The following is a 26949-nucleotide window of genomic DNA, read 5'->3' as shown; positions in this document are numbered from 1 at the left end:
CCATCACACAGTTTTTGTTTTATGTGAAAACTCGAGTCCATCTGGACTGATGTGTGTACTTGAGGCCAGAACTGTGTGGCTGACCCAGGGTGGCGGGGGTAGACTGGGCAGGCCTGAGTCCCCTCCAGCCACTGGCTGTCCCTGCGGGTTGGCCCAGCCTCAGGCCAGAGCGGAGAAACCTTTGCTTCACTGAGACCAGAGCAGCTTCAGAGTTTACATTAAAAGGAAACTTTATTTAGTCATCTTTCCAAAGCAATCTAGTTTTAAGACAGAAAAAAGAAAATGCCACCTAAGAGAATTGGACAATACAGCTGGACAGACGGACGGACAGGAGGGGCTGCAGCTCTGGGTCAGATCTTCGCCATCTTGGAGATGAGGTCGTCACAGATCCTGGTCAGCTCCTCATTCTCTTTAGTCTGGAGGAGGAAGATGAGTTTCGGAGGGAGCAGCAGGCCCAGGGGCCTTCCAGAAGCTGCTGCCACAGGGCCCCGTGGGCCAGGCTCCCCGCACCCACCTTCTCTTCCACGGTCCTCTCCAGCGACTGGACCCGCATCTGCTCCTTCCTCAGGCTGGCCTGGAGGGCCAATGCTTCCGCCTGGGCCTTGCTCCGGACCTGGGCGATCTCCTCGTTTGCCCTGGAGGGGCAGGGGCAGGGCAGAAGCTGAGCTGGGGCCCAGGCACCCAGACTCCCTCTCGGGGCCCTCGCCCAGCACTCACAGCTGCAGTTTCTCCTCGGCGTGGGCCTTCAGGGCCTGGTACCTCTGGCCTGCCTGGGTGATCCTCGCCAGGTAATCCTCCACACACTTCTTTAGTGACTCTTCATTCTAGGAAGGGGCAGGCATTAGCTGTGAGCACCACACAGTCTGGAGAGCACCAGGCTTGTGTCCGGGGACCTGTGGGGTCTGGGGGTCATCAGTCAGGAGGCAGCACCTCTAGTTTTCCTTTGGAGAAAATCCCCTCTACACAGGCCCCCAGCTCACCCCCTCTGGAGTTTCAGAGACGCCAGACCTAACCCTGGTACCCTCGCAGCTGCACCCAGGACCACTGACCACCCGGCCTGTCTCCCTCTGGGGCTGAACCCTGTGCTCTGGGGGCAGGCAGGGGAGGCCGACTGGAGCCACATGGTCCCCAGACACATCTCCCCACGGCCCTGTCTCCCAGGAGCACCCTCAGCACTGTGGCCGCTCCCCGAGCTCCGACCCAGCACCCAGCCCATGATGTCCTGTGCAGGCCATGCCTCCCCTAAACCCATAGCCCTGTGCGTCTCTGCAGTGGAAAGTTCCCAGTGGCATCTCTCCAGGAGGCGGTGACCAGCAGCTCTCGGGTGTACACAGGTCAAGCACCCCACCACGGCAGTGCCTCTCCCTCTGGCTCGGGCTGCCGTCCACACTGGCTCCCAACTTACCCTCCGCTTCCCTCCTCCGACCCGTGCCCCCCTGAATTGTTCACTATGTACCTGTTAGGAATTTCCATTTGGTTCTTTTCTAGTTTCTGCATTTTTTGTTTTTTTGAGACGGAGTCACACTCTGTCACCCAGGCTGGAGTGAAGTGGCACGATCTTGGGTCACTGCAACCTCCACCTCCTGGGTGCAAGCGATTCTCCTGCCTCAGCCTTGGAGTAGCTGGGACTACAGGCCTGCGCCACCACACCTGGCTAATTTATTTGAGACAGAGTTTTGCTCTGTTGCCCAGGCTAGAGTGCAATGGCATGATCTTGGCTCACTGCAACCGCTGCCTCTTGGGTCCAAGCAATTCTCCTGTCTCAGCCTCCTGAGTAGCTGGGATTACAGGTACACGCCACCATGCCTGGCTGATGTTTGTATTTTTAGTAGAGGTGGGATTTCACCATATTGGTGAGGCTAGTCTGAAACTCCTGACCTCAGGTGATCCACCTGCCTTGGCCTCCCAAAGTGCTGGGATTACAGGTGCGAGCCACCGTGCCTGGCCTTTTGTCTTTTTAGTAGAGACAGGGGTTTTCCGTATTGGCCAGGCTGGTCTTGAACTCCTGGCCTCACGCAATCTGCCCATCTTGGCCTCTCAAAGTGGATTCTTTGCTAGTTTCCAGGTCTCTACTGAGGCAACACTTTTTTTAAAATATAAAAACACGGAACGCTTCACGAATTTGCGTATCATCCTTGTGCAGGGGCCATGCTAATCTTCTCCGTATCGTTCCAGTTTTAGTGTATGTGCTGCCGAAGCGAGCACGGCAATACTCTTTTGAACACAGAAGACAATTACCTTCAAGTCTGAGTCTGCACTGGGTCCTGCATGATGGGGTTAGATGTACAAAGAAGCCTCTATGAGAAAGTGGGGAGGTGGCCGGTGGGAACGGAGCGCAGGCCTGCCCCGGGGAGAGGCGAGGCCAGGACAGCAGCTCGGACCACAGCCCAAGCTGAGGGAAGGCCAGCAAAGCTGCCGTGTCCTCACACCAGCGGCACCACGTGAGGGGTCCTGCCGCTGCGGTGGGCACTCTGCTGCTGCCAGCTCCAGCGGCTGGGAATCCCATGGGTCTAAACATTTTTTTTTTTTAATTTTAGAGAGGGGGGTCTGGGTCTATTGCCCAGGCTGGAGTGAAGGGATACAATCACAGCTCACTGCAGCCTCGACCTCCTGGGCTCAAGTGGTCCTCCCACCTCAGCCTCCTGAGTCACTGGGAGCACAGGCATACATCACCATGCCTCACCCTAATAACTGGTTCTGATTTTCAATCATGTTTCCTGTTTCTTTCATACTTATTCTGTGCCAAACACTAATTTAAAACTCTGTAGCAGCAATTTAAGGCGGAAGATACGGTCTTCAGTAGATTCTTCGGGCTTCTTCTCCTAGGCAGCTGTGCCCCGGCCACTGACGCCTACCTGACATCAGGACTGAGAGGAGGTGTGGCTCGGCCAGGCCCCGCAAGGGCCACTGTTCCAGCCAAGTCCGACTCCCAGGGCCCCCATCTGGCATCCCCAACCCCTTGCAGCCAGTGTCAGCCCCTCTTCCAGGCGTGCCCACAGGCCCAGCTCCTGGACAGCAGGCGGTGAACACCTCCGCTGCAACTCTGCTGCGGCGGGCAGAAGCATCTGGCGGCCTCGCGGCCTCTCCCAGGTCTGCTCTGGGCAGATGGGTGGCCCAGACATCCCTCCTTCCAGCAAGCCTGTGGGCCTTGCCCAGCACAGAAGGCGGAGGGGGCTCAGAGGTCTGTGGCCGGGACAGTAGGGTAGCCTGGCACAGCCGTGCCCACCTTGTGGGCCTCCTGCCTTGGATACCACATGCCCCAGGTCGCACTGTAACAGCCCAGGCTTGACCCGCTTCCCGAGGTGCCCCATGCCCTGGTACACCCATGCACAGGCACTCGCTCACAGCCAAGTCATCCTTCACAAGCGGCAGGAGCTCAGATGGCCTCCTGCGACCCCCAGTGCCTCACAGACCGGCTACGCTGCGACTCCTGCACCTGTCTCTTCACAAGTCACCCAGGCCCGAGTGGCAAGGGGAGGCTTGGCCAAGGACGGAGGCGCAAAGACAGCAGCGGGCAGCCCTGCCGGCCTGGCCCGTGAGCCTGCCAGCCTCTGCGGGGAGGACAGCGGGCGTGGGGACGTACCTTGCGGTAGCCCTCAATCACCTCCTTCTGTTTCTCGAAGCGTTTGAAGAGGTCAGAGAAGGACTTCTCCATGGAGTTCAGATCTGCAGTCAGCTGCTCTTTTTCTTTTAGAACTTTCTGGATGTCAGCTTTGGCAAGCTCCTTCTGTTTCTGAACCTCCTCTTAAGAAAGAAAAGCAAATGCTCAGGATGAGGCGGCGACTGAAGCGCAGAGTGCAAAGAGAAGACAGCCCCAGGAGTGCGGCGGGGGGGGGGGTGGGTGTGAGCCTCCAGCAGGGGAGGAGGGAGGTGGGTGTGAGCCTCCAGGAGGGGAGGAGGGAGGTGGGTGTGAGCCTGCAGCAGGGGAGGAGGGAGGTGGGTGTGAGCCTCCAGCAGGGGAGGGGGGGTGGGTGTGAGCCTCCAGCAGGGGGTGGGTGGGTGTGAGCCTCCAGCAGGGGAGGGGGGGTGGGTGTGAGCCTGCAGCAGGGGAGGGGGGAGGTGGGTGTGAGCCTCCAGCAGGGGAGGAGGGAGGTGGGTGTGAGCCTCCAGCAGGGGAGGAGGGAGGTGGGTGTGAGCCTGCAGCAGGGGAGGGGGGGGTGGGTATGAGCCTTCAGCAGGGGAGGGGGGAGGTGGGTGTGAGCCTGCAGCAGGGGAGGGGGGGGTAGGTATGAGCCTTCAGCAGGGGAGGAGGGAGGTGGGTGTGAGCCTGCAGCAGAGGGGGGGGTGGGTGTGAGCCTTCAGCAGGGGAGGGAGGTGGGTGTGAGCCTCCAGCAGGGGAGGAGGGAGGTGGGTGTGAGCCTCCAGCAGGGGAGGAGGGAGGTGGGTGTGAGCCTCCAGCAGGGGAGGAGGGAGGTGGGTGTGAGCCTCCAGCAGGGGAGGAGGGAGGTGGGTGTGAGCCTCCAGCAGGGGAGGAGGGAGGTGGGTGTGAGCCTCCAGCAGGGGAGGAGGGGGGGTGGGTGTGAGCCTCCAGCAGGGGAGGAGGGAGGTGGGTGTGAGCCTCCAGCAGGGGAGGAGGGAGGTGGGTGTGAGCCTCCAGCAGGGGAGGAGGGAGGTGGGTGTGAGCCTCCAGCAGGGGAGGAGGGCAGCGGGTGTGAGCAGGTGTGGGGTGGCATGGGGAGGGCCTCGGTGTGATGGCATCTGCCGCCACCCCAGCCCTGCCGCTAGCTCAGCATCTGCACAGCTTCAGGGCCTGAGGAGGGCTGGCTCTGTGGATCCACCAGCTGCAGTGACTGCCAGCTTCCCCCAGCTCGCCTCAGTGGTTCCATGGCTGGGCCATGTTGAGGGGCCTCGTGGGTGAGGAAGAGTGGCCTCAGGAGAGTGGGGCCCTAGGCAGCGTGCGGGGCGGGGCCAGGCTGAGGTGCAGGCAACCCCTCGTGTCCTCAGCGGCCCGGCACTTACCCATGACCTGGTACGTGACCTCCTCAAACCTGTCCATGATCATCCTGTGGGAGGAGAGCAGACATATCCATGGCCTCAGATGCCCGCAGCCCCAGGCCGGGTGGGGATGGGGCAGGCAGGGCCTCCTTACCCCAGCTCCAGGTTCTTCCTGTGGAGCTCCTCACACCTGCTCCTCAGCTCCTGGTTCTCCTCCTGCGTCGCCTTTACCTGCTCAAGCCACACCTGAGTCAGCAGGCAGGCGGGCTGGACAACCCCTCCCAAGACCTCCCCACAGGATGGGGCCGGCCCACCCCGAGGTCCCTGGAGCGATGTCCAGAGCCGCAGTTCCATGTGGGCCTTCCAGCAGGACCCTGGGAGCCCCACTGAGGCCAAGGCTGCCTGCTCCGCATGCGCTCGGTTGCCAGGGGGCAGGAGGCGTGCGGCTGCTGGCTGTAGTCCTGGGTGGAACCAGCAGGCGCCCAACGGGTGTGTGTCCCTGCGCCCTCCCCTCAGGGGTCCTAGTTACATTCAGGGGCTACCTGCATGGGGAGCCCAGGCCTGCAGAGGGGAGGGCTGGCCACGCTGTGGTCCTCAAGCCTGCTCTGGGGTTATGGCACGGGCTCAGACACCGGGAAGGGGTGGTGGGGAACCAGGTCAGGACCGTGTCACAGGCCCCTGAGATGACACCTGGGGTTGCTGTGACCGACACTGGTTCAGATGTGGGGGCTCGTGCCCAGCCCCGCAGCCGGCGTCCGGAGCCACCCTGTCCCCACCTCCCGAGGGACTATCTGGCTCACAGTGGTGCCCACAGCTCTCGTAGGGACAACTCAGACCTGGAGTTAGGACGGGCTGAAGCCTGGCGTGTGTGGGAGGATGGAGGGAGACGGGCAGGGGACCCTCAGATGTGGACGGGTGGAGATGGAGCTTCCTAAGCTGCCCAGAGATGTGTCTGGACTTGTGGGAGGGCAGCAGGAAGGGGCAGGTTTACAGCAGCGAGGGCCACACTCACTGCTGCGAGCTTGCCAGAGGTGAAGGCCATGCTCAGGCTGCAGAGCCCTGGGGAGGCGGCTGGTGGGCAGCTGGCTGTGGGGACACTGGGTGGAAGCTTAGAGCCTCAGCGACCTGGGCGGCAGTGACAGGCCAGGGGCCAGCAGCTCTCTGCAATGCCACCCCGACCAGCAGGGGTGGGGATGGCGGGGCCAGCTGGTCTCAGGCCACTGGACCCCACCTGTGCCTGTTGTCGGCCGAGCCTGCGGGTTCTATGGAGCAGCCACGACCTGCGTCCTTACCGCCACGTCCAGGTCCTTCTGGCTGTACTGCAGCAGGTCCACTATAGGCCCGGTGGACAGGGGTGGGCCGCCAGGTGCGGGGACACCTGGGGGTGGGTCTGGCACCTGTGGGAGATGGGGACGCATCATGAGCCCATTTCACCCTCGCCTCTCGTACCTCCGACCTGGCGTGAGGGAGGGAAGGCCCACGAAGCCCAAGAGCCTCAGACAGAGCGGTGATGGACCCGTGACAGAGCCAAAGGCTTCAGATCCCCAGGAATAGAAACTGAAGTACTCACCGGAGCGTCCAGTGCTCCCAAGAAATCCAGCTCCACAAGCGTGGCTCCCCGCGGACTTCCTGAGGGAGGCTCCTCCACTCCGTGTGTGCTGCCGCCAAGCAGAGGCAGCCCGGGTCACTCGGGCCCTCCCAGTGTTGAGCAGGACACAGAGGACCATGCGGACAAGCTAACCGGGCTCTTTGCTTTTTAGTTTAAAACCACTCAAGTCAGGATGGTGGTAGAAAACGCAGGCCCACATCCAGCAGGCCCGGCCTCTCTGCTGCCCCGAGCCCCCTTTCCTCACGTCCCCATCCCACGAGGCGGATCATCCTTCTGGAGAGCTGCGATGCTTCGTTACCCACTGCAGGCTGAGCGGAGCCGCTGATGCCTCATCTGGGGGCCCTCACAGCTTGCAGGCTCACTTTCTTTTTGTTTGAGACAGGGTCTCACTCTGTCGCCCAGACGGGAGAGCACTGGCGTGATCTTGGCTCACCGCAACCTCCGCCTCCCAGGCTCTAGCAGTTCTCCTGCCTCAGCCTCCCGAGTAGCTGGGACTACAGGCGCACGTCACCATGCTGGCCAGGCTGGTCCTGAAAGCCTGACCTCGTGATCTGCCTGCCTCGGCCTCCCGAAGTGCTGGGATTACAGGCGTGAGCCACCGCGCCAGGCTGTGTGTTAGGCCTCTGTCATACCACTAGGTTCTGCCCTTGTAGTGTGAAAGTTGCCACAATTTCCAAAAGAATGGGCATGGTTCTGTGACAGTAACTTTATTTACACAAACAGGTAGTGGCCAAGTCTGCTACAGGTCATAGTTTGCTGACCTCTGTTTTAGAGGAGCTACTTTAAAAAAGTGTAAGTTTAGCTCTCTAAACCACCTAGCACGTGGCTGTAACCAGCAGGGCAGCAGCTCTGTGACCGGAGGCTCGGCTGCTGCTCTGGGCTGGCCGCCCTGCCCACTCCTCACTGCGCCTCTTTTCTAGCTCAGGTCACTCCCCCGGTCTAGAAGCCTCTGCAGACGGCACACCTAGGAACAGCCTCCCGTCCCCCTACACCCACGACTTCATGCCTGGGGAGGGCTGGCTCGCCTACCTGCTGGTCTCTGTGGCCACGGGCCCTGGTCTTTGAGGACTGTCCTTCAGGAGAGGGTCGAACTTGAGGTATAAAGACTGCTTCCTCAAGGCCGACTCCTTAAACTGGGGACAAGAGGGCAACTGAGCAGGTCTGACTGCCATCCCCAGCACACACGTCGGGGCTAGGGCCAGGGAGGTCACACATACGCTCCCACCTCCGGTCACCGCAACCCCGCCCGAGGCCCTGCATTCCCAGCAGCGCGGTGTCGGAGTTCATCCCAGGCAAGTGGCGGGTGAGGGCCTGGCCGACCACAGGACACCACTTAGAGATGCAGCAGGAGAAGGGCCAGGGCCTGTGTGCAGCTGGGGGGACGTGGGGGCCTAGGGACGTTCCGGGGTGAAGCGCCGTCGGGGCTGCCCTCAGTACACCCTGCAGGGGAGGCTTTGCAGAGGTGCCCAGTACCTACCGAGGAAGCTCCAAACTGCTCCAGGTAATCCACCTCCGCCCCTGTGCCTAGAACTGAGAGGGTGCAAGTCATGGCTCTGCCACTGCCCCACACCAGGGCCCCAAGGGCTAAGGGCTGGCATCTCCGTCAGGGCTCAGTGAGGCAGGACCATGGTTCCTTATCGGATAAAGCAGCATTCCAGCCAGCAGTGTCTCACTGAGACCCAGGCCGAGGCCCTCTGCAGCACGGCAGGATTTCCACCTTGGAGGTGTCTATGTTCCAGGCCTGACTGCTCAATGGCAGTGTGTCTTGGGCACTGCAGGGGTGCCATGCAGCACCCCCGGCCCCTACCCACTCCCTGCCATGCAGCACCCCCGGCCCCCACCCACTCCCTGCCATGCAGCACCCCCGGCCCCCACCCACTCCCTGCCATGCAGCACCCCCGGCCCCCACCCACTCCCTGCCATGCAGCACCCCCGGCCCCCACCCACTCCCTGCCATGCAGCACCCCCGGCCCCCACCCACTCCCTGCCATGCAGCACCCCCGGCCCCCACCCACTCCCTGCCATGCAGCACCCCCGGCCCCCACCCACTCCCTGCCATGCAGCACCCCCGGCCCCCACCCACTCCCTGCCATGCAGCACCCCCGGCCCCCACCCACTCCCTGCCATGCAGCACCCCCGGCCCCCACCCACTCCCTGCCATGCAGCACCCCCGGCCCCCACCCACTCCCTGCCATGCAGCACCCCCGGCCCCCACCCACTCCCTGCCATGCAGCACCCCCGGCCCCCACCCACTCCCTGCCATGCAGCACCCCCGGCCCCCACCCACTCCCTGCCATGCAGCACCCCCGGCCCCCACCCACTCCCTGCCATGCAGCACCCCCGGCCCCCACCCACTCCCTGCCATGCAGCACCCCCGGCCCCCACCCACTCTCTGCCGGCAGCACCCCCGGCCCCCACCCACTCCCTGCCGGCAGCACCCCCGGCCCCCACCCACTCCCTGCCATGCAGCACCCCCGGCCCCCACCCACTCCCTGCCGGCAGCACCCCCGGCCCCCACCCACTCCCTGCCGGCAGCACCCTCAGGTATGACAAACAAAACATTTAGGGGAAGGAGGGGGCAAAATTGCTCTGGTTGAAACAATTACAGTCTTTAAGGTTACCCTAGACAAATCTTTTAATTTTTGATAATATAACCTTTGGTTAAAAAACCTAAGACTGGGCCAGGTGCAGTGGCTCACGCCTGTAATCCCAGCACTTTGGGAGGCCAAGGCAGGCAGGTCACCTGAGCTTGGGAGTTCGAGACCAGCCTGGTCAACATGGTGAAACCCTGTCTCTACTAAAAATACAAAAATTAGGCCAGGTGTGGTAGTACACGCCTGTAGCCCCAGCTGCTCGGGAGGCTGAGGCAGGGGAATTGCTTGAACCCGGGAGGCAAACGCTGCAGTGAGCTAAGATTGCACCACTGCACTCCAGACTGGTGACAGAGCAAGACTCCGTTTAAAAAAGCAAAACCAGGGCTGGGCGCGGTGGCTCACGCCTGTGATCCCAGCTACTTGGGAGGCTGAGGCAGGAGAATTGCTTGAACCTGGGAGGCGGAGGTCACAGTGAGCAGAAGTCGCACCACTGCACTCCAGCCTGGGCAACAAGAGACAAACTCAGTCTCAAAAAAGCAAAGAAAAGTGCCTCATACCATATACAAAGACTAACTCAAAAACGGATAAAAAACCTAACTGTGAGAGTTAAAACTATCTCATGTATATTAATTTTTTTGGTAGTGGAGGAGTCTTGCTACATTGCCAGGGCTGGTCTTGACCTGGCTTCAAGCAATCCTCCAGTATCAGCCTCTAAAACTCTTAAACTTTGGCCAAACTTTGGGAGGCCAAGGAGGGTGGATCACTGGAGGTCAGGAGTTTGAGACCAGCCTGGCCAACGTGGTGAAACCCGTCTCTACAAAAAACATAAAAATTAGCCAGAAATAAATGAGCTGAGCAAGTGGCACGCACCTGAAATCCCTGCTACTCGGGAGGCTGAGGCAGGATTGCTTAAACTGTACCCCAGCCTGGGCAACAAAGAGCGAAACGCTTGTCTCATTTAAAAAAAAAAAAAAAAAAAAGGGGCAGGGTCTCCCTCTGGCTGAGACCCGGGCCGGGGTATCTCTGGCTCTGCCCCTCTCCCCACGCTTAGTGGTATTTATTTATTTGTTCATTCTTTCCTTTTTTCAACTAAGCTGAAAAGCTGTTGCCGACTATTTGTCTAGAAGACTGGTGGGTCTTCTCTGCTACAGACAGCTTTGTCAGGTTTCCCTTTCCTTCAGACAGGGTCTCACTGTCACCCAGACCGGAGCGCAGTGGTGCCGCAGCCTGGACCTCCTGGCTCAGTCGAGCCTCCCACCTCAGCCTCCCGTGTAGCTGGGCTACAGGCGCGTGCCACCACGCCCAGCTCGTTACACCCTTTTTGGGTGGAGATCCGGTCTTGCTGTGTGGCCGAGGTTAGTCTCAAACGATCTTCCTGTCTCGGCCTCCCAAAATGCTGAGACCACAGGTGTTGGCCCCTGTGCCTGGCCAAAAGCCAGGGCTTTGAAACATTATCTGATGGGGGACTTTTTTTTTCCTTTCCTTCATTTCTTAAGTGAAAGGAATTTACCTCTTAAAACTCAGTAATGAAAAGATAAGTGGCCCAATGCACAAGGAATCTCAGCAGACATTTCCTCAAAGAAGGTACCCAACAGCACGCCAAAGATGCTCGGATGTCGTGAGCCACCCGGAAACGGCAGATGAGAACCACCACTCGGCCTGCTTCCTACCCACGAGGAGGGCTAGGATCCACAAGACGGAACAGGCAGCTGCTGAGGCCGCGGAGACCAGAGCCTCCTATGTGGCCGGCGGAACGCGAAACGCCGCGGCCACTCTGGTAAGCCACCCGGCAGCTGAGAGGCAAGCAGAGTTCCCGTGACCAGCGACTCCACTTCTAGCTACCTATCCAGGAGAAACGGAAGTACACGGCCACACAGGACTTACACCTGAACGGTCGTGGCAGCGCTACTCGTGACAGCTAAGAGGCAGAAACCACCAAATCCATGAATGAATGGATAAAGACGAGGGAAGTCTGTACCACGGCAAGGCCGGGAGCACCCATACCTGCTCCAGTAAGGCCGGGTTATGAAAACACACCGCCCGGAGGGTGATGCCGGACAGGGAAGGACACGCTGTGTGATTCCAGGGATCCCATGTGAGGGTGACAGGCCCAACCTAGCCGAGCCAATACCCCCACACGGTGGGGCCCACAACTATCCCTCCACGCTACTTCAGTTTTCTGCGTGCCTGGGCTTTTCTTTTTGAGAAGGAGTCTCGCCCTGTTGCCAGGCTGGAGTGCAGTGGCGTGATCTTGGCTCACTGCAACCTCCACCTCCCGGGCTCAAGCGACTCTCCTGCCTCAGCCTCCAGAGTAGCTGGGACTACAGGTGCACACCACCACACCCAGCTAATTTTTGTGTTTTTTTCTTTTTTTTTAACACTCCACCATCAATATCAGATCAATTTTTGTGTTTTTAGTAGAGACAGTTTCACCATGTTGGCCAGGATGGTCTTGATCTCTTGATCTTGTGATCCGCCCACCTCAGCCTCCGTGCCCAGCGTGTGTGCCTGGGTTTTAGGCTCTTCAATTGAGATTTTATTTATTGATTGGTTTTTGAGATGGAGTCTCGCTCTGTGGCCAGGCTGGAGTGCAGTGGCACAATCTCGGATCACTGCAACCTCTGACTCCCTGATTCAAGCTTGCCCCAGTCTCCCAAGTAGCTGGGACTACAGGCACACGCCATAATCCCCAGCTAATGTTTTTATTTTTAGTAGAGACGGGGTTTCACCATCTCTTTGGGAGGCTGAGGTGGGTGCGGTGGCTCATGCCTGCAACCTCAGCACTTTGGGAGGCCAAGGTGGGTGGATCACTTGAGGCCAGGAGTCTGAGACCAGCCTGGCCGACATGGTGAAACCCTGTCTCTACTAAAAACACAAAAATTAGCTGGATGTGGTGGTATGTGCCTGTAATCCCAGCTACTCAGGAGGCTGAGCAGGAGAATCTCTTGAACCTGGGAAGTGGAGGTTGCAGTGAACTGAGATTTCACCACTGCACTCCAGCCTGGGTGACAGAGCAAGACTGTCTCAAAAAAAAAAATAAATAAAAAATTTAAAAAAGGCTTTTGTTTCTGGCAGTTTTTCTGATGATCAGAAGGGCCCAGTTGTTGATTCTGCATTTGTATCTCACCCGTGCACTGCCTCGTTCACATTTTCTGCTCGTGTTCCTGAGTCTACAATGTCCATTCCTAGAAGTCTCTTATGTTAAAGGCATCAGCCCTGTTCTAACGGTGCCTAACTTTTGAGAAACCAAGTTTGTGCCTGAGTCATTCAAAGTCGGGGGACGGAACCGCCTGCGGAATGACCACCTGCTGATGACACAGGCGACTCAATGCACGTGACATCTGTGCCAGGCAACATACCCTCAGCGGGGTCTCTGAAGCTCTCCTCTCTCAGCTCCAAGGCAGGCTGCCCCTGCTGATGGGTGGGCACTGGCTCACTGTCCGGACAGCCTGTGGGAAGCGAGGTGCCAGCAGAGTTCGAGGCTCTCTCCTGGAGGAAAGGCGAGAGTCACCCTGTGCAGTGCAGTCAAGGTACCGGGGGTGTGGCTCTGCCTCTCCTACAAGCTTGTGGAAGTAGACCCGTGGGCGAGGGCAGCAGGACATCCCACCCACCACCCAAGATCACCGGGGCCTTCCACTGCTTGCTGCTCTTCCCCAGAAGCGGGCCAGGCACACAGGCACCCATACGGGCACCCTTACCTTGCTCTCTGCTCTTGGGGTCTCAGCTGCCAACGGCACCACAGGTGTGTCCTCTGCTAAGGCTGAAAGCAGCTGCCTGGGGAGACAGAGTCGGCAGAGGCCTGTCCCCACCAGCATCCCCCACGCCTGCCTTCCCCTGCACTGCTGTGCCGGTCACAGGAACACTCAGCTAGAGTGTGCCAGGCATGGGGCTGCCCCAGGGGACCTGGCCACAAAGCTGCCTCACCACACTTTTCCCAGCAGGAAAACACACACCTGCCAGCTCTGGGAGAAGCAGGCAGGGAGCTCTAAAGTCAGCACAACGCAGCCAGGGGGAACCACACGATGAGCACATTCCTTTTACTATGAAACTGACAGAGGTTTCAGGTGGGGAGGCCGGGGCAGGACGACCCTGCACTGAGCAACTCTTCGGCTAGGAGGCTGCAGACCTGAGGCCAAGACCCCAGTGAGCAGGGGACGCCACCCCAGGCAGGAACAGGCTCTGCCCGGCTGTTGGAATGACACACCCAAGTCAAGTTCACTGGAGGAGGGGCTATGACTGGGGACAGGGTCCTGTCTGGGGTTGGTGCATTTGGCTTCTGGCCTGAGCCCACCCTTATCAGATCCCTCCTTAGGCCAGGAGCGCTAAAGACTCATGGAGGCCAAGGCAAGCCCTGTTTTTGCCCAGAGGTCCCTCCTCAGGGGGAAACCACCCAGCCTCAAAGGAGTCTCTGATGATGCCTCTGGCCTGAGGCTGGGGACCACACACAGGGCGGGGCAGCTGCCCCTGCCATGCTCCCCACCCCATCCCACACTCACTGGCTCAGATGGGAGCCTGGCTCCTCCGTGGGACTCTGTGGTTCAGCCGCTGGCTGGCCCAGCCTGGTCTTGGGGCTTTCCGCGGGCTGGGCCTCTCTGCAACCGGACTTGGTGCCACCTTCGAGCGGAGTGAAGTTTGGGTATTCTAGCTTGTCCCAGTCGAGGTGGAAAGAGCCCTGAGAAGCCAGCGTGGGGGGCTCCTCTCCCGCTCCGCTCCCACCGCCCTCTTCCAACCCCCGCGGGGCCTGCTGCTGCCCTGCCGCCACTCTCAAGGGAGGCTTGAGGCCGGATCTCTCTCCCTGTCTCTTTGCGGGGGGTGCCCCTTTGCTGGTGGTGCCATCGGAGAAATCAAATTCAAGTTTTACGGGTCCAGTCCTCGAGGAGCTGGCCATCTGACCCGAAGCCGCTTCCTCCAGGGGACTCAGGGTCGGGGCTGCGCTCTCAGGATCAGAGGTGTGTGCACAGGTAAGGGTCTGCGTGCCAACTCTCACGGGGCAGGCCGGGGCCTCGCCAGGCAGACCCCCCAGGGGCGCTCCTCCTCGTGCTTCCTCAGGGATCACACCAGGAGGCCAAGTGGCCACTTCTGTGGGCGCAGAGACCCCCCCAGGCCTGCATTCCTCCTCGGCTCTGTGCGGAGGCTCCGCTCTATGCTGGGACTCTGTCCTTGGAGGGTCTTCTAGGGGCTCAGAGGTGGGTGTCATTCTCTTGTCTAAGGAATAAGAACTAACGTTTTCCTCCAAGGCTTGCTCAGGGCTGCCAGACAGTTTTCCTGGAGACGCCATTTGGTTTTCAGAACTTCCTGGGTTCTGGGGAGAGCTTGAGCAGTCCAGGTCACCCAGGGCGCCTGGGCCAGGTTCGCCGGAGCTGCCACCCCCAAATGCTGGGCCTGCATCCCCCAGGGGATTGGTGTCAGTCTCCACTGGTTTCTGGATAATTCCATGAGTAGTTTTGGCATCCACTGCCTTGATGAGCTGTTGACTTTTAAAAACAAAGAGTCAACATGAAGCAGCGAATACCCGTGAGGTTAGGCGGCCTTGGCATCCATGTAGAACACAGGTTTAAGCCTCTCACACCAGAAGCAGGAGTGAGTCACCCCCGGGACAGCTTCCAGTTCTCCACTTCCCACCCCAGTTCCTCAACGTGGTTCCCTCCTGTCCTCCCAGGGACCACTCCCTGTGGAATGGCTGACCCCTGCCAGAGGGCTGGGTAGCTAGACACAGGGTTCCAAATTGCAGGGGTGCCTTTGGGCTGCCTGTCTGTTCAACCGTGCTCATCACACACCCTGCCAGGTGCTGGACCCAGACTCCTCCAGCAGCCTCTGCCACCCGAACAGCGCTCACTACCATACACAGGGTCTGCACCAGGTGCCGCAGCACAGATGCAGCACTGGGGCCAGACAGCTGCTGCCTGGGGGTCGGATGTGGGACCCCGCACCCAACTGCCTCAAGCTGACGTCAGAGAGAGAAGCTTGGGGGCATCTCTCCCACCTGGTAGACTGCTCCCCAATTTCCCACCACTTCCTTCATTTTTAAACTTTTTTTTGGGACAGAGTATCACTCTTGTTGCCCAGGTTGGAGTGCAGTGGCGTGATCTTGGCTCACTGCAACCTCCACCTCCAGGGTTCAAGCAATTCTCCTGCCTCAGCCTCCCAAGCAGCTGGGATTACAGGCACCTGCCCCTACTACCAGCTAATTTTTTTGTATTTTTAGTAGAGATGGAGTTTCACCATGTTGGCCAGTCTGTTCTCAAACTCCCGACCTTAGGTGATCCGCCTGCCTTGGCCTCCCAAAGTGCTGGGATTACAGGTGGGAGCCTCTGTACCCAGCATCCACCACTTCCAGTAAAAAGACCATTCGAGCATCTGACCACCAGCATCCAGTGACCCCACCCTACTCCTCAACAGACAAGGCTGCCTGCCACGCTCTCAGCTGTGCCCGGCCCTCTGTGCGTGGCCTCCAGCCTGCTGTCGGTCTGTGAAGTCATAAAATCATGATCTCCGCCTGTGTTTCTCCTCATCACTGAAGGGTGTGCACCATCTTAAAGACCCTGAATTCTAACACGAAGGGACCCGAGAGCATTCCAGTAACACTTTAGTCCTCATGAAAACAGCTACAGGCAGAAACGAGTACGCTCAGTCAGCCCTGTCCTCTGGCTTACACCTTACCCTAGGACATGTCCAACCTGGACGGCCAGCAGGGGTGTGGTGAACAAAGGTTTTTCTGCTTTCCCCTTCAAGTCGGGGACTGGCAGTGTTGTGGCCAGGGACAGTTAAACCTCTGAAGGGCAAGGCTGAGGTGCAGGATGCCACCTTTAGGCACAGAAAGGCCTGAATGGCCTCTGCAATGCCTCCCTGGGATGTGGGCACACTGGCCCAGCACCCGCCCGCTACAGAGGCGTGCCACAGGTGCAGAGGACTTCTTCCCAGGGACCACCGTCCCTGTGGCACTCACTGCTTACCATGTGGGGTGGACTACAATACAGAGGGCACAAATGCCACGCTACCTGCTCCCCAGCCTTCAGGTCCCTCAGAAGACGGAGGGTCGTGCACCAGTGCATGTTACCCGCCCTTCTCTGCCAACTCTTCTCTAAGTTTGGAGATGTCAAAGCTGAGAAACTGAGAGCCTACCAGACTGCTCACAGCTGCTCTCCTGCCCAGCTGCCAGCTGGGCCACCTGACCCTCCAGGCCACTCAGCTGTCTCGGAATGATACGTGGGCAGCTGCGCCAAGTGGCTATTCCCGGTCTCATCCCACTGACGTGGGAGTGCCACAACCACCACCACCTGGGCCTCAGCAGAGTTTCAGAAAGGAGATGACAGCCATATGGTGGGACACCCAAGCCCCAGCCACAAGCCCAGAGTCACTCTAGCTGGAGCCCCTCAGGGCCGCCCTCCCAAGCCTCTCCTGGCTCCTCTACACCTTCCGCCCTGCACAGGCTGCTGGGTGGCCCGGAAGCTGCAGGGCAGAGGCAAGGGCATCCTCGGCCCTGGGACGGATCAGGTTCACGGCAGCTGGGAGGCGACTTCTTTGCCGCTGGGTCTCCCTTCCTCCCTGGGGTTGTTGTAAATCAGTGTAGGGTTCATTCTCACCTCGTTTGACCAAATTTCAAAAGGGCAAAAAACAAAGTTGAAACGTATCAAGCAGACCCGGACAGAACTGCAGATTCAGGCTGGAGGAGACAGACCAGGGCACAGGGAAGGCTGCAGGGAAGGCCGCCTGCACCTGTCGCCGGCATCCTAACTCACTTAGGTGGTGACAAGCACTGGTGGGACTCCGTTCCTTACGCTTTTCTCTGCACATCTAAAATCTGTTATATATATGTGTATATTTAAAGGCTAGTCAAGTGAAGCCGTGGGAGTGGAGAAGGAACAAAGAAATCTGTAACTGGTTGTGATCAATTAGTTGTAAACACCACTGCATTCGGACCAGCCCTAAAATCTGTTTTAAAGTTTTGGGCCAGCGGGGCGTGGTGGCTCATGCCTGTAATCCCGGCACTCTGGGAGGCGGAGGCCAGTGGATCACCTGAGGTCTGGAGTTCAAGATCAGCCTGACCAACATAGAGAAACCTCGTCTCTACTAAAAATACAAAAAATTAGCCAGGCGTGGTGGCACATACTTGTAATCCCAGCTACTTGGGAGGCTGAGGCAGGGGAATGGCTTGAACCCGGGAGGCAGAGGTTGCGGTGAGCTAAGATAGCACCATTGCACTCCAGCCTGGCAAGAGTGAAACTCCGTCTTAAAAAATGGAAAATTAAAATTAAAACTTGGCCGGGTATGGTGGCTCAGAACTGTAGTGCCAGATACTTAGGAGGCCAAGTGGGGAGGACTGCTTGGGCCCAGGAGGCTGAGACTAGAGTGAGCTGAGACGGCGCCACGGCACTCCATCCTGGGGGACGGAGCAAGACCCCAATACAGAACAGCAGCAACCGTTTTAAATGCTTATATCAGCAAAAAACCAGCAGAAAATGTGCCTCTGGATGCAGCCTGGATGCAGATGAGGTATTCCCGGTTGCCCAGACAGATGAGTTCAGCCGCAGGGTCAAGAGCTGCCTCCAGGCTCCTCCCTTTCCAGGAACACACAGAAGCCGCCGCCATCTGCTTGCAGGTAAGCGCCGGGTCGGCCAGCAGACTGCCAGGCCTCACCCGACACCCAGCACCTGGCAGATCCCTCTGACCATGCAGACTGACTGGCAGATCACACAAGTGGTTTCTTTGTCCACAAGTCTGTCTGCTCTTTCCAGGGGCTAAGGTGCGTGGAAATCAAGAGAAATCAAACTATGGAACGCCCTTCCTGGAGATGGAGTCAAGACGTTTCATCAAATTACACAGGCAAAGATCAAGGCCAATCGGTTGGCAGAGGGACAGCAAAAATGTAAAGTACGGGCTGGGCGGGGCGGCTCACACCTGTAATCCCAGCACTCTGGGAGGCTGAGGCGGGCGGATCACCTGAGGTCAGGATTCAAGGCCAGCCTGGCCAACATGGTGAAACCCCATCTCCACTAAAAATACAAAACTTAGTTGGGCGTGCTTGTGTGCACCTATAGTCCCAATTACTCAGGCTGAGGCAGAAGAATCTCTTGAACCTGAGAGGAAGAGGTTGCAGTGAGCCGAGATCGTGCCACTGCACTCCAGCCTGGGCAACAAAGTGAGACTGTCTCCAAAAAAAAAAAAAAACCCCACAGAACAACAACAAAAGAAAACACACACAAAAAATACAAATTAGCCGGGCGTGGTGGGTGCCTGTGATCCCAGCTACTGGGGAGGCTGGGGAAGGAGAATCACTTGAACCCGGGAGGCGGAGGTTGCAGTGAGCAGAGATCACGCCACTGCATTCCAGTCTGGGTGACAAGAGCAAAACTCCGTCTCAAAAAAAGAAAAGAAAAGAGAAGTTAAAACTTATTCCAAGTATTTGATGATCGACTTTTCTGTTAGTGAACTGGCCACATGCTGCACACACTCTGCAGATTTCAGCACAAATCCAGCCAAGACTGGACAATGGGACACAGCGTGCCTGCAAGAGCCATTGGACAGAGCGGTGAACTGCACTACGCCCAGAAGTGCCAACACTTACTTCTCCTTCTGTGTCCATCCCGGGTGAGAGTTTTCCAGTCCCAGCATGTCACCCTGAGCCAAAGGAGCCTCGACTTTGCTGGCCGTGCTAGGACTTAGAATCCTGTGCGTCTGTGGATCCCGCAGAGGCGTCTGAAAAGTCACCTGTGGGGAGAAAGGGGGAGGGCACCCGTTCGTTAGTTCAGCTGTCACAGCCACACCGGCAGTGTCCGGCAGCTCAGAGGTCACCAGGAAGCAGGCCCTAGGGTGACCTGGCCAGCCACACACGGAAGAGGTCACACTCACCTTCATGGCTTTGGCCAGGTTCTTGGGGGGCACATTTTCTTTCTGTGACTCACAAAGAACAGACGATCTTCCGGTAATTTCCAGTGGCGAAAACAGGAAGTCGCAGTTTTCTGTACTTTTCTCACTGCTGACACTTTTGTTGTTTAAGACTTGCAGACTCATTCTGGAAAAGCAGAACACGTTCGTGTCAGTGTGAGAACAACGCTGCCACGTTCTCTGGACAGACATGCCAGCTGCCCTGCAGTGCCGTGGGGGCACAAGCCCTTCCTGCACAGGCATGCTCATCACTCTGGAGGTGATACCTCTCGCAGGTGTCCTGTGCCAAGTGAGGCTGAGAAAGCCTCCGACTGAGACTCACTCTCCAGCCTGGCAGGGAAAGTCATGGGCAGCGCTGCTGCCTCCTGGGACCAAGAGCTAAAGGGCCTTCAGGCTGAGACAGTGAAAAGAAAAACCAAGCTCGCAGAACCTCTATTGCCATATTACTTCGCCAGCCAAAGGTCAGGAAACAGGAAAGTCCTGGCCTATAAGAAACCCAGAAGATCCAGAGGAAGCCGTGGTCTCCCCACAGGCCTCTGCATGTGGCATGAGACACCACCAGGCAGCAGAGGGCAGAAAAGCAGGACAGCGGCTCTGGTCTGCTCCCTCCCACTGGGCTAGGGAGCAGGACCAGACCAGGCTGAGGGTGAAGGCCCAGAGGAGCTGGGAGAGGCGCGTGGACAAGAGAAGTCCAGAGCTGAGCAGCAGGTGCGAAGGAGCATCTACATCAGGCCTCCGGCCAGGTCCAGCTTCCAGGGCCTCATGCCGGGCACCCACACGCCGGGCACCCACACACCAGCCACCCTTTCTGCCTACGGCGTTCCCAGTCTAGGAAAAAACGTAGGCAGAAAGGCTGCCAGAGAGAACTGAGTGTCGACCTGGGCAGGGACCCCACAGGCACCTGGTGATGGTGGACACCTGGGAGGCTGTGATTTGAAGAGCAAAGTTGGGAAGGGTCCTGGAGACGGAGGGGCAGCCGGGGCAGGTCGGTGCCGTGGCTTGAGAAGCCCACTGTGGTGCTCTGTGCAGGTGGGGAGGGAAGCAAGGAAACCACAGCCTTCTGCAGCCCGAGGCGGAGAGGCCAGACCAGACCCGAGCCTGGCCACTGGCACAAATGGGACTTCCAGACGACGCTTAGGTTTTTGGCCTGAACAACCGGGTACAGGGCAGGGGAAGGAATGCTGGATCTCTGGGGGACCCGCGAGCCTGGAACTCAGGGAGAAAGTGGCTCGGAGGAGCGCGGGAGAGCAGCAGGCCCAGCCTTGGTCAGGCGGGGCTTTTACTGACTATGGAGCCACGGGGGGCTCTGGGCAGACAAGGGACCGGCCCCAGCTGGTGCTTTTATTCTACTCTGGAGCACAGAGGGCTGCGGCCGCGGGGTAGCGGTCGGGGCCCAGGTGTCGACCGCAGGTGGGCCAGCTGGAGTTGGCCCCAGGACGGGGGCCGGAAGGGACCAAAAAACGAGGGGCTCCGCGAGCTGGGAGCCAACAAAGAGCCAGAGTGCGCGGCCGAGAGGCAGTAGAGGGTCGAGCAGAACAAAGGACCTCGGGGCGCTCGCTCCGCCGTCGGGCTCGGCCCAGCTCCAGTCTCCCCCGGCCACCGTCCAGGGGCCCAGCCCGCGGTCAGTCCAGGGCTGGGTCCCATGACAGGGCGCGGCGCGGGACGGGCTCCGGCGGCGGCCCGGGAGGAGCCGTGGGGGACGCTTCCCGGGGAAAGCGGCGGCGAGGGCGGCGAGGGCGGGAGTGCGGAAGGGCGAGGGCCGAGGGCGGGGCGGGACAGCCTCGCGGCCCTCCACCCCGGAACCCAGCTTCCCAGCGCCTTGTGGCCGCTCGCCTACCTGCCCGCCTGCCCGTTGCCGGGCTCTGAGCCCGCGCCGCCGCCGCCAGGAAGGAGGGGTCCGCGCCTGCTCCGCGCCGGGGACCGAGCCTGGCTGCCACCGCCGTCGCCGCTGCCGCAGCCCTTGATGGCCGCCAGCGCGCCCGAGTTTCAAACGCGGACGGTTGCCTCTACGCAGCCAATCAGCACGCAGCCGGGGGCGGGACCGCAGCAGCGCGGGCGCCCAATAGGAGCCGTGCCTCGCCGGCCCCGCCCCCTCGTGCGCCGACGGTTTCGTTTCCGGAGTGGAGGGCAAGTTGGAAGCATCTGAAGCTGGAACCGCTGGCTCGCAGTCGCCCGGTGAACCTCGGGCTCTGCAGCGTACGCTACTGGGCGGGGCGTCATGGCCAGGGCCTGAGAGCCGCTCGCTCAGGCCTAAGTTTCCTCAGCTGTGCATTGGGACCAGGTGCGACGCAGCCTCCAGGGCCGGCCCTGAAGAGAGGCGCACCCTCACGGGCACTGCATCTCCCAGAGTGCCCTGCGGGCGGCCGGACTCCATCTCCCAGAGCGCCCCGCGGGCGGCCGGCGGCGGGACTCCGTCTCCCAGAGCGCCCCGCGGGCGTCCGGGCGGCGGGACTCCGTCTCCCGCAGTGCCTCTCGGGCGGCCGGGCGGCGGCTGCCGCAGCCGACAGGCCCGGGACTGGGCGCAGTGGCTTCTTCCCCGCGTCGGGGGCGGTGGCCTCGCCGGACGGCTTTCCGGTGGCGGCGCGATGGACAGCCCCGAGGTGACCTTCACTCTCGCCTATCTGGTCTTCGCCGTGTGCTTTGTGTTCACGCCCAACGAGTTCCACGCGGCGGGGCTCACGGTGCAGAACCTGCTGTCGGGCTGGCTGGGCAGCGAGGACGCCGCCTTCGTGCCCTTCCACCTGCGCCGCACGGCCGCCACGCTGCTGTGCCACTCGCTGCTGCCGCTCGGTGAGGTTGCCCTCCCGCGCAGGGCTTGCTGGGAGGCCAGGAGGAGGCCTCCGGCGGCTCCCCGAGGCCCCGAAAGCGCCTGGGCGCAGCTGGGGAGAGGCGCCAGTACCCCAGTCCAGAAACCGCGGCGTCGGCTGAGTGCGCTTAGGGGCGCCGCTGGCGCTGGCTTGCGGGTGACGGGAGCCCAAGTTCAGAACCTTGGGCAGGTGATGCTCCGGTCCACGTGGCCTCAAGTCCTGGACCGTCGCACGCCTGGGGGTCACAAGACCGAGCAACGTTTGCTTATCGTGGTTGGGGGCAGTGGCCAGGAGAAGGAAACTGTTGATCGATTCCAACAAAAGGGGTCGGAGAGGCTGTGTTTAGGGTGGCACTGCTCTAGGCCTTGGAAAGTGGGTGTTGGGAGAACAGGCAGGTTTGGAGGCAGTTCCAGTTTGGGGGCACCCCAGGGGCAGAGGCTGGGGAGGGCCTCTGTATGCAGGTGGGACGCTCAGAGTTGTTGGGGCAGTGCTGGGCTGGGCCCAGGTGCACCCGACTGTGACGGAGTCCCGACAGGTGCTAGCTCGGCCTCTAGAAGGTCCCTCTCAGCAGGTTGGATGATGGAAAGGTGGGAGGTCAGGGGAGCAGTGGCTGGAGGGGGATTCCAAGGAGGACACGGGCATACGCAGCTCTGGGAGGACAGGTGGCCAGTGGCTGGCCAGGTCTGCCGCTCTGGGGACACAAGAGGGGTGACCGTTCATCCTGGTATGAGGATGCAGCCACCTGGGCCCAGGAGAGCTGGAGGCAGGTGTGGGGTGGAGGCACCCAGGCCTGCCTCATGGAGAGGATGGGCTGGAGGTCCACCTGAGAGATGGATGGGGCTGAGTGGGGCTGGCGTCCTGACCAGGCTACTCAAGGGTACTGGGTGGGTTTCTGTAGCCCTTCCAGCTGCACCCTCCCCAGAGGCCTTTGAGGGACTGGGCGCCCCACTTCACCAACGAGGGACCACAAGTGACTCATGGTGACCCCACCTGGAGCAGACAGCCCCACTGGCCTCACAGCTGGATATCAAGCTCCTTTTATTTTTAACTGAGAAAGTTTTCAAGCTTTGTTAGGCATTAGTTACCTATCGTTATATATCACATTACCTTGACACACAGCGACTGGGCCTACTTCAGATGTGGACTATTGTGGTTTGCCAACTCGAACCTGCTGCTGCAGCTCCTCACCAGCTCCAGCGCTCATTTGGACCTTCAGATTGTCCCCGATCCAGCCAGCAGGGCCCTGAAGTGGGCTCCGTGTCCTCTGGACGTGCCCCTCATTCTTTGACAATTGCTTCCTTCTGGCACACAGCTTCTCAGTCTGGGGTGGGCCATGTTTCTCAGCCTCATCAGAGGGAGCGGGGTTGAGAGACCAAGGTCCCGGCAGGCCAGGGGTCAGGTCTGCATGAGGACAACTGATTGTTGTGTTTATTTCTCCCTTTCTAGAAAGGCTTTTGTAGTTTTTCAGTACTTACATATTGTGTGAACCTAAAGCAGCAAATTAGAAACCTTTTCCCCGACATACCCTGCCATTGCCACAGGCAGGGACAGAGCGGGCCGGCTGGGCAAGTTCTCTGTGGGTAAAGTGCACTCACCCGGGGAGCTGACCAGGCTGTGGAACCCGGGCAGAGGGCCAGGCCCAGGGCTGGGGACGAGAGAGGGATGCACGGTGGCCCTCGGATGGGCTCACTGTGGGGGTGTGGACAGTGGCCTGGCCCTCCACGTTCCCCTGAGGCTCGCCCCATCCTTTTCAGGCTACTACGTGGGAATGGGCCTCGCGGCTTCAGAAAAGCGGCTCTACTCCCCCAGCCAGGCCCCTGAGGCCTGGCGGCTCTTCCTGCTGCTGGCTGTGACCCTCCCCTCCGTCGCCTGCATCCTGATCTACTACTGGTCCCGTGACCGGTGGGCCTGCCACCCACTGGCGCGCACCCTGGCGCTCTACGCCCTCCCACAATCGGGCTGGCAGGCTGTCGCCTCCTCCGTCAACACCGAGTTCCGGCGGATTGACAAGTTTGCCACTGGCGCACCGGGTGCCCGTGTGATTGTGACAGACACGTGGGTGATGAAGGTGACCACCTACCGAGTACATGTGGCCCAGCAGCAGGACGTGCACCTGACTGTGACGGAGTCCCGACAGCACGAGCTCTCGCCAGACTCCAACCTGCCCGTGCAGCTCCTCACCATCCGAGTGGCCAGTGCCAACCCTGCAGTACAGGCCTTTGACATCCGGTAAGAGTGTGGTGCCGGAGCGGCTGTGGAGGGGTGTAGAGGGGACACGTCAGGCCAGAGCCAGGCTCTGGCACCACGACCCCTGGGAGGTGCTGGCCTAGCGGGTGTGGACTCAGCACTCGTGGGCCTGCGTGACACCAGTCACTGAGCCCTCCCGCAGGCCCCCCTGCACTCTTGGCTTCCCTTCCACTCTCCCCAGAGCCACCTCCCCCAGGTTCTTGGGGAGCACTCAGGACAGTGCAGCCCGCAGACTGGACAGCGGCCTTGCTCCCTGGTCTGCTCCCTGCCCAGGCTGGGCCATCTGGCACTGGGTCCCTGGGCTCTGGCCTTAGGACCGTCTCTCCTGGTTGGTCCTGGTGCAACAGCTGCCTTGTCATTCCTTGGGGGCGGCCTCCATCTCCCTTCCCCCTTTGCCCTGCGGAGGGCCCAGCAGCTCTCCTCCCTGCAGGCTGAACTCCACTGAGTATGGGGAGCTGTGTGAGAAGCTCCGGGCGCCCATCCGCAGTGCGGCCCATGTGGTCATCCACCAGAGCCTGGGCGACCTGTTCCTGGAGACATTCGCCTCGCTGGTAGAGGTCAACCCCGCCTACTCGGTGCCCAGCAGCCAGGTAGGGGCCAGGGCCGGGCGGATGGGTGGGTGCCCATGGCGTCTGCTTGGGCTCCCATGACGCTCTGCCTGCCCGCAGGAGCTGGAGGCCTGCATAGGCTGCATGCAGACGCGCGCCAGCGTGAAGCTGGTGAAGACCTGCCAGGAGGCGATGGTGGGTGAGTGCCAGCAGTGCTACTGCCGACCCATGTGGTGCCTCACTTGCATGGGCAGGTGGTTTGCCAGCCGCCAGGACCCCCTGCGCCCTGACACCTGGCTAGCCAGCCGCGTGCCCTGCCCCACCTGCCGCGCACGCTTCTGTATCCTGGATGTGTGCATCGTACGCTGAGTGGGCTGCGGCCTTGAGGATCCTGGTGACTCTGTGTTCCCCCAGCCACAGGGTGGGAGGGGGTGGCTGGGCCTCTGAGCTGACAAAGGGCTCTACCTAAAGCACTTGATCTGTAGCAACTCGCCTCTGCCTTGGGTCTGCAGAAGGCTGAGGACTTTTGGTTAAAAGCAACCCTCATGAACATACCACACGCTGCTCGGTAGCCAGGGGACGAGTCCTCGGCACCTCCTCTTCGCCTCCCTCCCGTCCCCTTCCTGCAGATAGGGGCAGATATTGCCCACACAGAACACAGTATTTGCCCCCGAGGCCGTTCCCTGGAGACCCCAGGTCTGCTCCAGTGGTCCTCACCTGGGCCACTTGCCTTAATTCTCTGGAGCAAAGCTGCCCTCATTTACATGCCAGACCCAGATCAGCGTTCTCCCGCCCTGTCCTGGAGCTGGCCCCTGCCTGCCTGGAGAGCCCTGGGTATGTCCCGAGGGTGGGGTGGAGAGCAGGGCATGGCTCCAGTGTGGGAGCAGCCCTGGGGCTTCCTGGTGGCTTTGGCATTGGGGGGCCATTCCTGGGTGGCATGGCAGGCCATGCCAGAGTACCCTCATTGGTGGGGCTGTCCCCCCAGGGGTTCTCACCCTGTCCTTGGTGCCTTCTGCTGCCCCCAGAAGTCCAGGGAAGGTGGAGGCCTCAGACGCCTGGGTAGGGGTGAGGGTTTGAGCTGAGGACCAAAGTGTCACAGTGACATCCAGAACACAAGGCATCCTGCACAGGCTACCCACTCCCCTAGGGCCTACCGGGCTCAGAAGGGTATGCACGCCTGTTTCGGTCGAGGCTCTGGTGATCGTCTTGCCCGGTTCCTGATGGTTCAAGGGGAGGGGGAGGCAGAGGCGGAGGTGGAGGCATTGTCCAGGCCCCAGGGCCGAGCCCTGACACAGGTGTGGCTACTGGAGTGGCTCTCACACCTGCGGTCCTGGGCGTGGCTGATTCCGGCAGAGGTGATGGACTCAGGTGGCCTGACCCCCAGGATTTGGGAGGCTTCCTGGGGCACTCAGAAGGTGAAGGCAGCAGGGGCCGTGGCCAGGAGCCAGACCTAGCCGTGGTCCTGAGTTTTAAGGGCTGCCAAAGAGGGTCAGTAGGTTGGGGTTGTTTTTACTACAAAAGAAGTTAGTTTTATAAAGACAAACCTATTGTAGCCAAATGACACTGTATTTAATAAAATTTGGTCTGAAGTGATACACCATGGTATGTGTGGCCTGATACTAAAACCACGCTTTTGTAATAGTTGGAGAGTGGCCTGGGGGTGTTGGAGAAGCCAACTTAGAGGTGGAATTGTGTGTGTGGCCTGCTTTGTTCAGCATAAGGAGAAGCCCATTGGTTGGGAGGCAGGTGCAGCAGGAACCTTCCCCTCTGACTCCTAGTTGGGGACTCTGGGGTCTCGAGAACCCCCACCCACGGTCATCTGCAGAAGCAGGGCGGAAGGGGCAGTGACTGACTGATCCCTCCAGATCCAAGGTCTCTTGCAGAGACACGACCTGGGGGGGACGTCACTGTGTGGTTGCCGCCACTTCCAGATTCGGGATGTGACGTGGGGACACGTGGGTGGCCGAGGAGTGAGTAGCTCTGTGGCCGCTTCCAGATTCGGGATGTGACGTGGGGACACGTGGGTGGCTGAGGAGGGAGCAGCCCTTTGGGTTGACTTGCGCTCGCAGCTGCGTCTGCAGGAACACCAGGCTGTCTCTGACCTCACTGTGTATCAGGGTGGCCCAGGAATTGCCAGCCAAGCACCCGGGGTTACTGACAGCACTGGGCCCGCAGGGGAGCACCCCAGCAACTGGAACGGTGAATGCTAGCCGCTGTTTCCCATTCTGCTTCTCGACCCACAGGACGGTTTTTGGGGAAGTAGTAAACCTAGTCCTCTTGAAAGATATGACGAGTGGACTTGGGTTTTCTGTGCTGACTGGCTT

At 60.1% G+C, this 26949-nt stretch overlaps 2 protein-coding genes and 1 non-coding gene across 3 annotated transcripts; 1 reads left to right on the top strand and 2 right to left on the bottom strand.

The window, feature by feature from the left end:
- Positions 1-212: 212 nt before the first annotated feature.
- On the bottom strand, positions 213-20915 carry TACC3 (transforming acidic coiled-coil containing protein 3). Its single transcript, XM_012466875.2, has 16 exons — positions 20861-20915; positions 18988-19150; positions 18704-18846; positions 13635-14612; positions 12837-12912; positions 12498-12627; positions 8022-8074; positions 7574-7677; positions 6506-6593; positions 6228-6332; positions 5090-5166; positions 4960-5003; positions 3584-3744; positions 718-824; positions 515-635; positions 213-416 (listed from the first exon to the last, which is right to left on the bottom strand). Exons 2-16 carry the CDS (start codon positions 19147-19149, stop codon positions 351-353), a joined length of 2415 nt encoding a protein of 804 aa, XP_012322298.2. The 5' UTR covers position 19150; positions 20861-20915; the 3' UTR covers positions 213-350.
- Positions 2099-2205, bottom strand: LOC135271944 (U6 spliceosomal RNA). The gene has a single exon (XR_010340069.1). It is a non-coding gene; the product is annotated as a U6 spliceosomal RNA (small nuclear RNA).
- A 693-nt stretch (positions 20916-21608) lies between the features above and the next one.
- On the top strand, positions 21609-26220 carry TMEM129 (transmembrane protein 129, E3 ubiquitin ligase). Its single transcript, XM_012466874.3, has 4 exons — positions 21609-21813; positions 23585-24059; positions 24508-24667; positions 24746-26220. Exons 1-4 carry the CDS (start codon positions 21609-21611, stop codon positions 24992-24994), a joined length of 1089 nt encoding a protein of 362 aa, XP_012322297.2. The 3' UTR covers positions 24995-26220.
- Positions 26221-26949: the final 729 nt, after the last annotated feature.

The sequence above is a fragment of the Aotus nancymaae genome, unplaced genomic scaffold (assembly GCF_030222135.1).
Source record: "Aotus nancymaae isolate 86718 unplaced genomic scaffold, 86718_ANA_hifiasm-v0.15.2.pri h1tg000006l, whole genome shotgun sequence".
Classification (NCBI taxonomy): Eukaryota; Metazoa; Chordata; class Mammalia; order Primates; family Aotidae; genus Aotus; species Aotus nancymaae.
Note: the sequence above shows the minus strand (reverse complement) of the source record. Positions and strands in the feature narration are given on the sequence as shown.

Excerpts from the sequence above, each read along its gene's own strand:
- TACC3 (XM_012466875.2), bottom strand. The coding sequence starts at position 19,149 with ATGAGTCTGCAAGTCTTAAACAACAAAAGTGTCAGCAGTGAGAAAAGT. Across the intron at positions 14,613-18,703 it reads GGATGGACACAGAAGGAGAA|TCAACAGCTCATCAAGGCAG; the intron begins GTAAGTGTTGGC and ends TGTTTTTAAAAG. Across the intron at positions 6,594-7,573 it reads GTGGCCACAGAGACCAGCAG|CACACACGGAGTGGAGGAGC; the intron begins GTAGGCGAGCCA and ends GCTTGGCGGCAG.
- TMEM129 (XM_012466874.3), top strand. The coding sequence starts at position 21,609 with ATGGACAGCCCCGAGGTGACCTTCACTCTCGCCTATCTGGTCTTCGCC. Across the intron at positions 21,814-23,584 it reads CCACTCGCTGCTGCCGCTCG|GCTACTACGTGGGAATGGGC; the intron begins GTGAGGTTGCCC and ends CATCCTTTTCAG. Across the intron at positions 24,668-24,745 it reads ACTCGGTGCCCAGCAGCCAG|GAGCTGGAGGCCTGCATAGG; the intron begins GTAGGGGCCAGG and ends GCCTGCCCGCAG.